At 52.8% G+C, this 10,889-nt stretch overlaps 1 protein-coding gene across 1 annotated transcript; it reads right to left on the bottom strand.

Annotated features, from left to right (window-relative positions):
• Positions 1 to 383: 383 nt before the first annotated feature.
• Positions 384 to 10,604, bottom strand: LOC125722417 (germinal-center associated nuclear protein-like). The gene is made up of 28 exons (XM_048998571.1): positions 10,236 to 10,604; positions 9,925 to 10,154; positions 9,729 to 9,810; positions 9,462 to 9,600; positions 8,536 to 8,738; positions 8,341 to 8,447; positions 8,042 to 8,236; positions 7,694 to 7,962; positions 7,450 to 7,612; positions 7,212 to 7,366; positions 6,869 to 7,092; positions 6,578 to 6,774; positions 6,386 to 6,486; positions 6,162 to 6,293; positions 5,965 to 6,078; positions 5,727 to 5,879; positions 5,447 to 5,644; positions 4,391 to 4,459; positions 4,180 to 4,314; positions 3,924 to 4,077; positions 3,449 to 3,713; positions 3,199 to 3,296; positions 2,734 to 3,124; positions 2,379 to 2,630; positions 2,166 to 2,295; positions 1,798 to 1,977; positions 1,552 to 1,702; positions 384 to 1,458 (listed from the first exon to the last, which is right to left on the bottom strand). The coding sequence occupies exons 1-28, from the start codon at positions 10,540 to 10,542 to the stop codon at positions 1,300 to 1,302; spliced, it is 4,953 nt and encodes a 1,650-aa protein (XP_048854528.1). The 5' UTR covers positions 10,543 to 10,604; the 3' UTR covers positions 384 to 1,299.
• Between the last annotated feature and the right edge of the window lie 285 nt (positions 10,605 to 10,889).

Genomic DNA, 10,889 nt, shown 5'->3' with positions numbered 1-10,889 from the left:
ACCGGAGTCAGACGTTCAATTCCCGTAAGACTTCTTTGCGCCAGCCTGAGAGTCTGAAAACACGTCACACCAGGTGCATGAGAGATGGAAACCTGGGATATTCAGTCGAATCAGATCAAATATGACGCTAAGTTAGTACTAAGTTAAAATATGTTCCGGACTTGTAACATGCACCCATGATTTGGAACAGTCAGCAGGGGGGGGGGGAGGGATTATCTGCTCCCTGCATTTAAAAGTGCATAACAGAATTACATGACAGTGAGCGCAGGGGCAGGTAGACAGTTTTCTGCTTGTTGAAATAATATCAGAGGAAGCAGTTCATAATGAACATCATACAGAATACAGGAAGTCCCCAGAATAGAAGATCCATCCTAAGTCAGTCTTAAAGTCAAATTTATTGGTGTGAGAAGAGTAATACTACAGAACATTATAGTACAGTAATATTAAAAATAACTGCATACAGTACTGTACCTCAAGCCCACGAAAGAATAAAGCAGGGTGATGTTTTCATGAGCATCATAAAGTAATGCATATGTTTGATATTAAAAATAGTTTTAAACTAAATTAGTATGATAGGATCTATGGCCATCTGCTTTTAAATGCAAAATATCTTAGCTACATCAAGTCAGTCGAATATTCTTAACCAGCAGACTGTCTGTACATATGCAGATGGCTCCCTGCTGCCACCTGTAGGGCATCCACGGGCATATTTTCTTAAAAACCAGCCAGCCAGTTTATAAAAGGAACTCAGTGGCAGACTGCTTAGTGAACTGCTGTGATCTTCAGTTCAATTACATGAACTTTCTTTAAGAATCTAAAAAAAGACATACTTTTGCAATGGTGTACAATGCAGATATTACCTAAATTGTTAATTTTGACCAACAATACACAAGGTTAAAGAAACAGCAGTAACAACCCCACGTATGAGAGTCTAATATGGGCAAATAACGTCACAGGTTTTAAAGATTCTGCAGCAAATTGTGATTCAATTTAAAAGTACAATAAACAAAGTTTCATGATGGAAAAAAAACAAAGAAATAGCCATGGGTTTCTAAATACAATAACATTTTAATATTTAAAATTTGCACAAAAAAAAAAAACCCTAAAAAACTGTCCATTTCCTATGACATGTTTTTCCCCCAGTTACAACACTCCCAATGTTGTGTAAATTACTGTACATCATACTCTTCAAAGCAATATATGCACAAGTACCACACAACTAAATATACTGCAGAAATCAGGCATAAGAGAGACAACTTGTGGCAGTCAACGGCAGACATCAGGTGGGTCACATGACACTCAGTCATCAACAATGTCCAGAAGGCAGCTTAGCTTCAGCTCACATGCGAGCTCCTCCTCCCGGCTTGCAGAGATCAGCTGCTCCAGCTCCTGTAGACGCCTCGCCATAGAACTGGCAGCTCCCCTGGCCTGGTCACTGAGGACACTGCGCTCCTTCTGCTACAAAAATGGGCACAGAAACAGTCTCAACTGATGAGCACAGGGTACTTGGGGTCTTAAAATGTGAGCAACTGTGTAGCACAGGGTCAATACCAGGGCAAGTGCAGGTGGGGCAGCCATCTTTGGGGAGGGCACTACGATCTCCGGTACAGACAGTAACGAAGAAGGCAAGAAAAGTGGTGAGGAGGAAGAGGAAGGGCCCAGGGACTCGACGTCAAGCCAGGTACGCAGCTGGTCCTCGAACCTGCAGATCCAAGTCAAACAGGAAATGGCTCAATGTTTATGCCACAACTCACATGAGAGAGTACACGTGTGTAGCATGTCTGTTCTCTGTCAGACCTGCGGCTCTGTTCTTTCTCCTCCTCAATGCGAGCCAGGAGGTCCTGGGGGCTGGAGGCAGCATCCAAAACAGGGGCAACACCGGATCCGGACTCAGGGTCCTCAACCATGCTGTGAAACAGCTTCTGTTGAAGACGTGGCCTGGCCAGTCGAGGATGAGGCCACATGCTCTGGTGACACCTGCAATGGCAGAGACTTTGGATAAGAAGCCAGTATTGTACACCACTCTTGGGGATATGAGCAAGACTGGAAGCTGATGGCTTTCCCTCTTCTTCCATTTAATAGTAAATAATATTCATTAAATCTGCAGGTCACTGTTAACAGTCTATCTGGAATGTGTTAGATTTACATGGCTGGCTGGCTCTTACCCTGCCTTCCCCTGCTGCTTGTCCCTGTGCGTCTGCTTTACGGCATCCACCCAGCAGGACGGCGGTATGAAGCCCTGCAGCCCATCGCTCAGGAAATACACCGAGATTTCTCCGTCGTCACTGATGACATCTGAAGATGGTGGGATAGGTTCACACCTGCATGGCATCCCCAGTAGGCCCCCCCAAACGTCAGACCCACCCCACCCCCCTCACCTTCACTCACGGGGCACCCAGGAGGGTTCCAGTCCCGGAGTTGGTGCTCTACACAGAGCATGACAATTTCGTCCCAGGGCACCTCCCAGAAAGTGGGCTCCTTGTCCGGCCCCCCACCTCGGCCCACACAGTCCTGACGCAGCCTCTCCAAAAGGTTCTCCAACTGGGACATAAGGAGTGGCTGGCTGTGGCGGGACCATGGGATTTGAGATACGTACTGGAAGATGGAGGCAACCAGCTGGCTCCAAGGAGCTGGGTGGGGGGAGCGGTGGCAGCAGCAGAAATTTAAGGAAACAGACTAAGAAGCAGCCACTTAGCAAGAAGTCCGAATTCCGAATCTGAGGCATGGACATACCCCCCACGGCTGGCAGCGGCCAGTCGGGCAGCCGCAGGCTCAGGACTGCCCCCTGGAGCCACTCCAGGTGCTCAGCCGAGTTCCAGAGCAGATGTGGTAGGCAGTCACCACCCCCTGGCACCGAGAACTCTGCCACGGGCCAGGAGAGGCCAGCCAGACTCGGGGACGACACAAGGCCAGCCAAGAAAGCCAGGACAGTGTTGTAGAGGCCGATGACGGGTGCAGGGCCCTGGGAGGGCAGTCCCGCCATGTCACGGTCCCTCCGATCACGGTGAAGCCTACCAGCAAACTCGCGGCAGAGCCCGGCCTCCACAACCTGCACCAACGTCTGCGAGACGAGCCGGGCTGGTGCCGTGGAGCGGGCAGCGAGCCACCTGACGGCATGGCGGATCTGCGGGGATACGGGGGTGATAGTCAATGGGATGGTTCAATCTTACCGAGGCCAGCGACAACATGCACACTCACCTGCTCGGATCCTTGGGGTTCGTTCGTGGTCTCGGGGATATGGACGAACATGTACTCTGAAATCAAACCTTCCTCAATGAGTGTCTGAAGCATCAGGTCTTACAGGGAAAGGAAACCGACGGTCAGACAGGAGGAACAAACCAACTGTATTAGCTCTGCATACGTAAACATAGCCTCAAGAGAAATGCTATAAGTAAAGTAAGCGAATCCCACGCGACACCTGTTGTCATAGACACGGTTAGTGTCACACCTTCCTCTAGCCGTTCATCGCTGGCCCTGTGCCCAGCCTGCCCTGGGACCACCACCACCAGAGGAAGGGCCTGTGGCCAGGCATTAGCCTGCTGGATCTGCCGGAGCTGCAGCAGGGCGGATAACAGGAAGATGTCCCCGTCTTCCTCATCAGCCCCGGGACTGACTGCCGAGGGCAGCAGCATCAGCAGGGCGCCCATGCCCATCAGCCCCTTCCGCTTCTCCAATGCCAACTGGCCTTCCTCGCTGAGGGGCCCGCGGGCCACCTGACCCACAGTGAGAAACATGGCCTCACTTCCTGCACTTGCACCCTTCGCAAACATCTGTGTTACCACAGGACCTGCTAATATCACATAGTGCCAGACTATGCTAGGCTATGTTAAGCTATGCTAGACTAACATTAATGACAGAACATGCAACACAGGGGCATGAAGCCTGTCGATATTCATCGGCAAGTTCCCCCCTATCTGCCACACCTTCACACACACGTGCACTGTGTGCATGCGCTCCCCCACGCTCCGCAGGCCGCTGCTGATGCTCAAGGTTTGCATGTGTCCGTTGGGGACCATCTCCCTGTGTTCTTGCTTCTCCGAGTTACCGAATTTGGACTCCAGCCATTCTGTCAAAATCCTGCATCAGAGATGGGAGGGGGGCACAAATGTAAGCTCCAGGACCTCTAAACCCAACTAACACCCAATCCCTCCCCGAACGACACCCAGTTCCCCCACTTACTGGTTAGCAACACTGGCATCTCTTTCATGATCACTTGGCAACAAGAGGGCTGCCTTCCAGAAGATTGTGTCAGATGGGTTCGAGACGCTTGCTGCCACCAGACTGAGCAGGTCCAGTGGCCCCCACACAGATTCGCTGAAGTGGATGGAGATGTAGATGAGCACATGGAGAGTGATGGATGGCTAACAGCTACTCTACAGTAGCACCATACCTCAGGAGCTGCTGGTAGAACAAGTGGACCTTCATCTGATGCTCGGTTTCCCTTCGCATCTTCGCCAACCTGCAGAAGGCAGCAGAGTGTCAGCATCGGTACACTTAACACTACAGCAAATCAATGGCCAGCAAAATAAACGGACAGGACGGAAGTCATTTTGGGAAGTACTGTCTAATTCAGCAGAGGTGCCCCGATCCAATATTCAAGATACCTAATCAGACGGATCGGACATCGGCCACATGTGACCGATCCATGTTCAATAATTATTTAGTTATTGCCAGTCTATTTCTTCTTATACTGAGTGGTACAATCAAATCGCACAACAGCTTTCCCCCCTTTTTTATTTTTTGTGGCATTCAAGCTGAACGTTAACGCTTCCTCGGTTTTTTGACACTCAGTGTGTGTGAGTGCAGTGACTTCCCCTGCTATGACGTCATGTGCATGTCCTTTGTAGTGGAAGGATCAGGTGATGGTAGCAAATGCAACTTGCATGCTTGCGAAGCAAACTAACATGTCTAAAACCTGGAAGAATTTTATGCTTGAAACAACCAGTAGCACAGCGATTTGCGATCTTTGTAAAAACAAAGTAACATTCAGTGGAAAATCCCACTAATAGTGCACTCAATTAAGGCAATGCAAGTAATATGAAAAAAAGCGATGGATTTGGAAGCCAGCTTGGGCTGTTTTGCGCACTCGCTATAGCTTGATACACGAGGTGCTGCTATCACAGTGAAAAGTGACGCATGCCACTTGGGTGTACTTGTGAAGATATTCAAACAACTGCAAAATGTCTCAAAAATGCTCAATACAAGATGCACAAAAGAGGTGGAACAGTATCTTATGTATGTTTCTTGTGGGCTAATTAAAACTTCTTTTCCATTTGTATTTACTAGCTTGGAAAAAAAAAAAAGAGCTTTGGTACTGGATCATACTCATAATCAGCCAATACCTTATGTTCAGGTATCAGGATTATATTGGCACTGAAAAAGTGGGATCGGTGCACCTCTATTATGAATATTATGTCAGCATTATTATGCTGTGAGAGAGATGTACCTGGTGCAGGAAACAGAGAGGTCCCCAGCGTGCCCCAGGTTGACCACGCCCCGGGCCAGCCTGTCCAGGCAGGGTGAGGGGGGGGCACTGGGGGCCAAGGCCTGCAGCCTGAAGCGGGGGTCCACACAGCCAGGGGCAGCAGGAAAATCACGCATCTGTCGCTTCAGCTGCCTGCGCACGGCCGCCACATTACGCCACCTGCAACACATGCACAGGGTGAAGCCCGGTTGTCGGCGAGCATGTGGGCAAAATATCTGGTCCCCTTACCACTGCCCCTTACCTTTTGATGAACCTGCGTATACTCAGAAGCTCTGCTTCCAGGACGTCTTGGGCCAGCAGGGTGAGCTCACCACACAGCGTCTCCTCCAGCAGTACCTCACACACGTCTTGTGAGCTGCGAGCCACACATTCTGCCTGCTCTTCTTGGGCACGCCTGGCACGAAGGGGCATGCGTTCAGCCTATATACAGTTATCTGAACACTCTCTATGACCTCTGATCCCCCTTGGCTCACCAGTACCTGATCTCTGTTGAGGCAGTCTCCACGATGCAGTCGCGCAGCACCTCCTGTGTGATCTCGGCACACAGTGTCTTGCTGAGCCGGGCCAGGAGCTCCTCGTGTTCCTGCTTTCTCCTGACAGAGACAGGCCCATCAGATGGCACATCCCCTCAAAATGCACCCACCCCTCCTCCCCAGCCCAGACAGGTGAGGCCTACCTGGCTTCCTCCATCCTGCGCTTCTCCTCAGCGATATGCTCCCTCTCTGCCTGGATCTCGGCAGCAGAAACCTCCCGCAGCATCTGCTCCACCACCTCACTCAGCACTGCCTCCACCTGGCCGTTGCACATGCTGCAACAACCCATCCACATCACCAAACTGGTGTTGGTTGAGTGTGACAACCCTCTAGAGGCCACTGCTCCCTATCTGGCTCACGCTCCTACCTGAGTGCAGCAGAGATGTACTCGGCTCCGGTGGCAGCCACGTCAGCCACCTCGGCCTGCACTACCTCCTCCAGCATGGCCTCTACCTCCGTGGCGATGTCCTGCAAGGGGGGGGGGGGGTTATTTGTCATTACTATGGCAATACCAACACACTGCTACTGGGTTGACACGCAGCAATGAGCAATCTATCACCTGCTCTGTGTAAACGGGCTCCGGAGGGGGAGGCGTAGGTGGGGCGACTGGTGGTGCCTCCGACGGAGATGCCCCAAGTGCTCCACTCTCCTCTCTACCAGGGAGGCCAGCTGACTCCGCTGGGTCGCTCGGCATCTTGGATCGGTGCTGGAGGGCCCGCGCATCCAGCTCAATGGGGGGCCTCTGAGGGGAGGCTGCTACAGCGTGGGCAGGAAAAATGACAAAATTACAATCAGAGGCCAGAAGGTGGACGAAGCGTAACAGTTAGCGGAAGGTGGAGTGCAGACGCACCAGCCCTGGGCACACTGCCTGCCTCCGCTGGCTGCCCATCCCCACGGTACTTGTTGCGGCTGTCAAAGCTGTTGACGGGTGTGTGTTGGGGTGGGTTGGGCAGTGGCGCGCCGTTGACCACTTGGCCCACCAGCACCTCCCGCTTCCTTGCGATGGCCACAGAGCGCTTTGGACGTGGCTGGATCTCAGGCTCCTGGTACGCTGTCCGGCTTAGCTCCACCATGCTAGGGGGAGGGCAGAGCTTCAATAAAATATACCACCCATCATAGATTAGCACCCCCATCAGAGATAAGCCACCCTGCCCCCAACACAAAAGGGACAACGAAGCACAGCCCAGCCTTACCCTGCATCGACCGCGAGCCCATACTGCAGCGCGAGGTCCGAAGCCTCGCCGGCATTCTGGAACATGAGCATCCGGACCAGGTCTTCGACCGGGAATGTGGTGGAACCACGGGAGCTGTAGGCCACATTCAGGGCCCGCAGAGCCTCACGGCGCACCTGTAGGGGGCACCAGAGCGGTCCAGGTAAGTGAGGTATTGGGGCTGATGAGGATGTAGGGAGCGGAGCAACGGCTCCCCCACCTGGTCGAAGTAGCGGTGCAAGATGCAACCAGCCAGATACGAGGCCACCTTGACCAGCTTGAAGAACCTCACGAAGTTGTTGCTGTTGACAGCGGCAAAGGCCTGGACGGCAAACTTCACCTCCGGAGAGTTTCGGAGCTCCGCCCGGAATTGCTGCACCTCCCTGCAGGTAGGGAGGGAATGAAATGTCAGCTGGAGAGGTGCCACGGTGACACGGGACACCGACTGCCGGCCAGCCACCCACCGGAGGATGTCTCCATCATTGAGCTTCAGGAGCACGCTGTACTGCCGAAACTCTGCCTCATGAGGGCAGTAGATGTTCTTGCTGGCCAGGTCCTGGTACATCTCCTTGAGGCTCTGCAGGCATTTGGTCAGGTTTTCATTGTTGATCTTAGCATCAAAGGACATCATGGGCTCCTGGCACAGGTGGTGTGCGCAGTGGATGTGGAAGCGGGCGCACTTTTCAATAAGGGACACCGTAAGCGGGTCGCACAGGTGCTGCTGAGTGATATCCTGCAGATGGCCCAGAAAAAGGATCAGGGCGAGGCCCGCAGGGCACAGGAATAATGAGACACGGACTAATGTTGCTCACCTTCCGGATACCTCGTGTGCGGTTCCACACAAAGTCATACCAGTCACGGTAGTTGTCCTCACCCTGGTCCATGACCTGGGTAACCAGGTAGTTCATGGTCATGTTCAGCACAGTAAGGGGCCGCAGTTCATGGGGGAGGGGCTCCTCCTGGTCAGCAGAGGACCTGCTGTACTCCTTAATGGCAGCAGTGTGGTCCACCTGCGTGGGGTGCAGAGGGTGATTTGCAGCCTGTGGTCTGTCAATTCATGGCGGGGAGGGGGAAGCATTAGGAAAGAGGGGCAGGGGTGGTGATACCTTCTCCGTGTGTTCCGGGTCTCCCTCATGTAACGCTCCTTCTCCGGACACATGTCAGGACACGTACCCACAAACACCTTGGACAGATCCAGGTCGGTCCTCTTGGGCCGAGCTGTGCCAGAGGAGACCGTGTCAGCTGGCGATTCACTTTGGGGTGGGAGGGGGGGGTGGCTCAGCAACGTGACCCTAGGGGGACCTACCCTGTCGCAGGATCTTGTCCCGCTGCTCTAGCAGACGATACTTCTCCTCTGCGGTTTCAGCTACCTGGCCAATCAGGTGGAAGAGGGGAGAGGGGAGGCTGCTGGCTAGATGTTCGGATTCGAGGCCGTCTGGGCTGGGCTCCATCTGCGGCTCACTCTCAAACTGCAGGGCCTTTGTCGCCAGGGGTTTCTTGGCTGGTGACCTGAGAGGGACAGACCAAAGGCTGAAGAGCTTCTAAAAGCTGGCAAAACCTGGGCTCCTTTGAACACCTGGCCAGTAGGGGGCATAGCAGCCAAAGAACTCAGTTTGACTTTAATGTCACGAATCCGAGCCTGAGGTAAAGAGTTTCATTACCAGATGACCTAACATAACTGTTAGGTTGAAGAAACAGTTGTTAATCATTTCTGTATGATCAGCAATGAGTGTAAATATATATGTATACGTTATTTCTTATCTTCTAGCCACATACTCTTAGCTATTGTACTCTAAGTAAGTGGTTAACAGCTGCCTACTTAGATAAGAATCTCACTTCCCTCTCTTGCGCCCCCCATTGACTATAAATAAAGAAGTCAAGGGGAACCACCCTTTGTAACACATTCTGCTGTAGTTTGCATTGCAGAGAGTGTGGGTACCCTTGCAAGTAAAACTGTAACCTGTGTGTGTCTCGTAAATGTGGAGTTGGGGTGGAAACGCCGGGCGCTTTCCCCAACAATAACTCAAGCTGCTTGGAAAAAAAACAAACAAAATGTATACATAATAAAAAACCAGAGTGATCCAGATTTATTTTTTTTTTTTAAAGAACTTGCATTGGGTTTCAAAAAGGTGATTTTCTTCCCTAACTTAATTTAATAAAGACCCGGCCATCTTATTGTAAAATTGAGTTATTTACTCTTACGGTAAGAGAATGATTTAAAGACAAGATTACCCTCTGGATAGGGATGAGCTGGAGGACCAGCCGGAGGTGGATTTGGAGAGGGCTTTGCAGACAGGGGCTGACTCAAAGCCTCCTGCCTGGCTCTGAGGATCAGGGTCATCTGGAGGCCTTTGGCCCTTCTCTCCTGGACCTAAGAGACACACAGAACCAGTTCATCGAAACAGCTGACATGGGAATGAAAGGCTGCAACGAGTCACAAAGACCCCGCCCTGGCCTTGGCTCGATGCACAGATAGAGAGCACCGTAATAGTCACTCACTCTGCTTCTTCCTCTGCCAGAAGATGGTGAGCTCATGCCTGCGCAGCAGTTTGCCCTTCTTCTTGGCTTTGGCAGCAGAAGCCTGAAAGATACCAAAAGTCAGTGAGGAAAGCCCGGGAGATCATGGACGAGACCACAGCCTAATGAGTACAGCGACCAAGCCCCCCCCCCAAAGGTGTGCAAAGCCATTGCTCACATGGTCGTGGAAGTGCACTATGGCCAGGTTCTTCTGGGGCCTGCAGAAGATCCGCTGCACACGTCCGAACTGGCGGAAATGTTCCCCCAGGATGTCCTTGCTGTTAAGACTGGCTGGAATGTTCTTGCATTGGAGCACCATGGCTTCGGAGGGTGACATCCCCCCCAGGCTGTCTGTGCTGTCCAGGCGGCGGGCACGTCTCACTGTTGATGCTGCCTCAGTTTCGGGATCTGTGGCAAGTGTCACAGAGTTCAGTTTTTCAGACTATACTTGGCTTCGAACCCAATGTGCTTCTTCCTGGGAGTACTCACCCAACTCCTCCGCCCTCTCAAGGACCTCCCGGGTTGGGGCCTGTGACCTTGGCGGCGTTGAGGGTGAGTGGCTGGTGGTCGGTGCCATCGAACCCTGGTGCTCCGCCTCCCCCCAGTCTGGCTGTGGCTCCTCACTCCTCTTCGGCTCTCGCCGGGTCTGTAGGGCCGGTGTCTTCAGGATGCTGGTCAAGGCACTGCGAAAGATGCTGCTGACAGGCCCCCGGCCCCGGACCAGGGGCCTCTTGGGAGGGTGCCTGGGGGCGGAGTCAGCACCAACTTGGGGCTCCTCTGATAAATGCTCCACCATCTCCTCCTTCCGCTTGGTACCCTTAGCCGCTGCCTCCCCTGCATTCTCCCCCTCATCGCCCCCCCCCCCCCCACGGACCTCACCAGACACAACCCCAGCGTCAGTCTTGGGTTTTAGCGGACCAAAGCTGACAGCACCAAACAGTGGCCGGGGCTCATGGAGGCTAGAGGCAGAGTACCTGGAGACAGAGGCGGCCTGGGAGGTCCCCCCACCCAGGCCACTGCCAGCACCAACGGAGGGTGCTGCTGGTTTCGAGAAGCTGAACTCCTGGGTGGTGCTGGGATGTGCATCTTTGGTGGGGAGGATGCTGCTGGACACTGCGATGGGCTGTGAGAAGCTAAAACCTA

Source organism: Brienomyrus brachyistius, unplaced genomic scaffold (assembly GCF_023856365.1).
Source record: "Brienomyrus brachyistius isolate T26 unplaced genomic scaffold, BBRACH_0.4 scaffold38, whole genome shotgun sequence".
Taxonomy (NCBI): domain Eukaryota; kingdom Metazoa; phylum Chordata; class Actinopteri; order Osteoglossiformes; family Mormyridae; genus Brienomyrus; species Brienomyrus brachyistius.
This window is presented reverse-complemented; position numbering and strand designations above follow the sequence as displayed.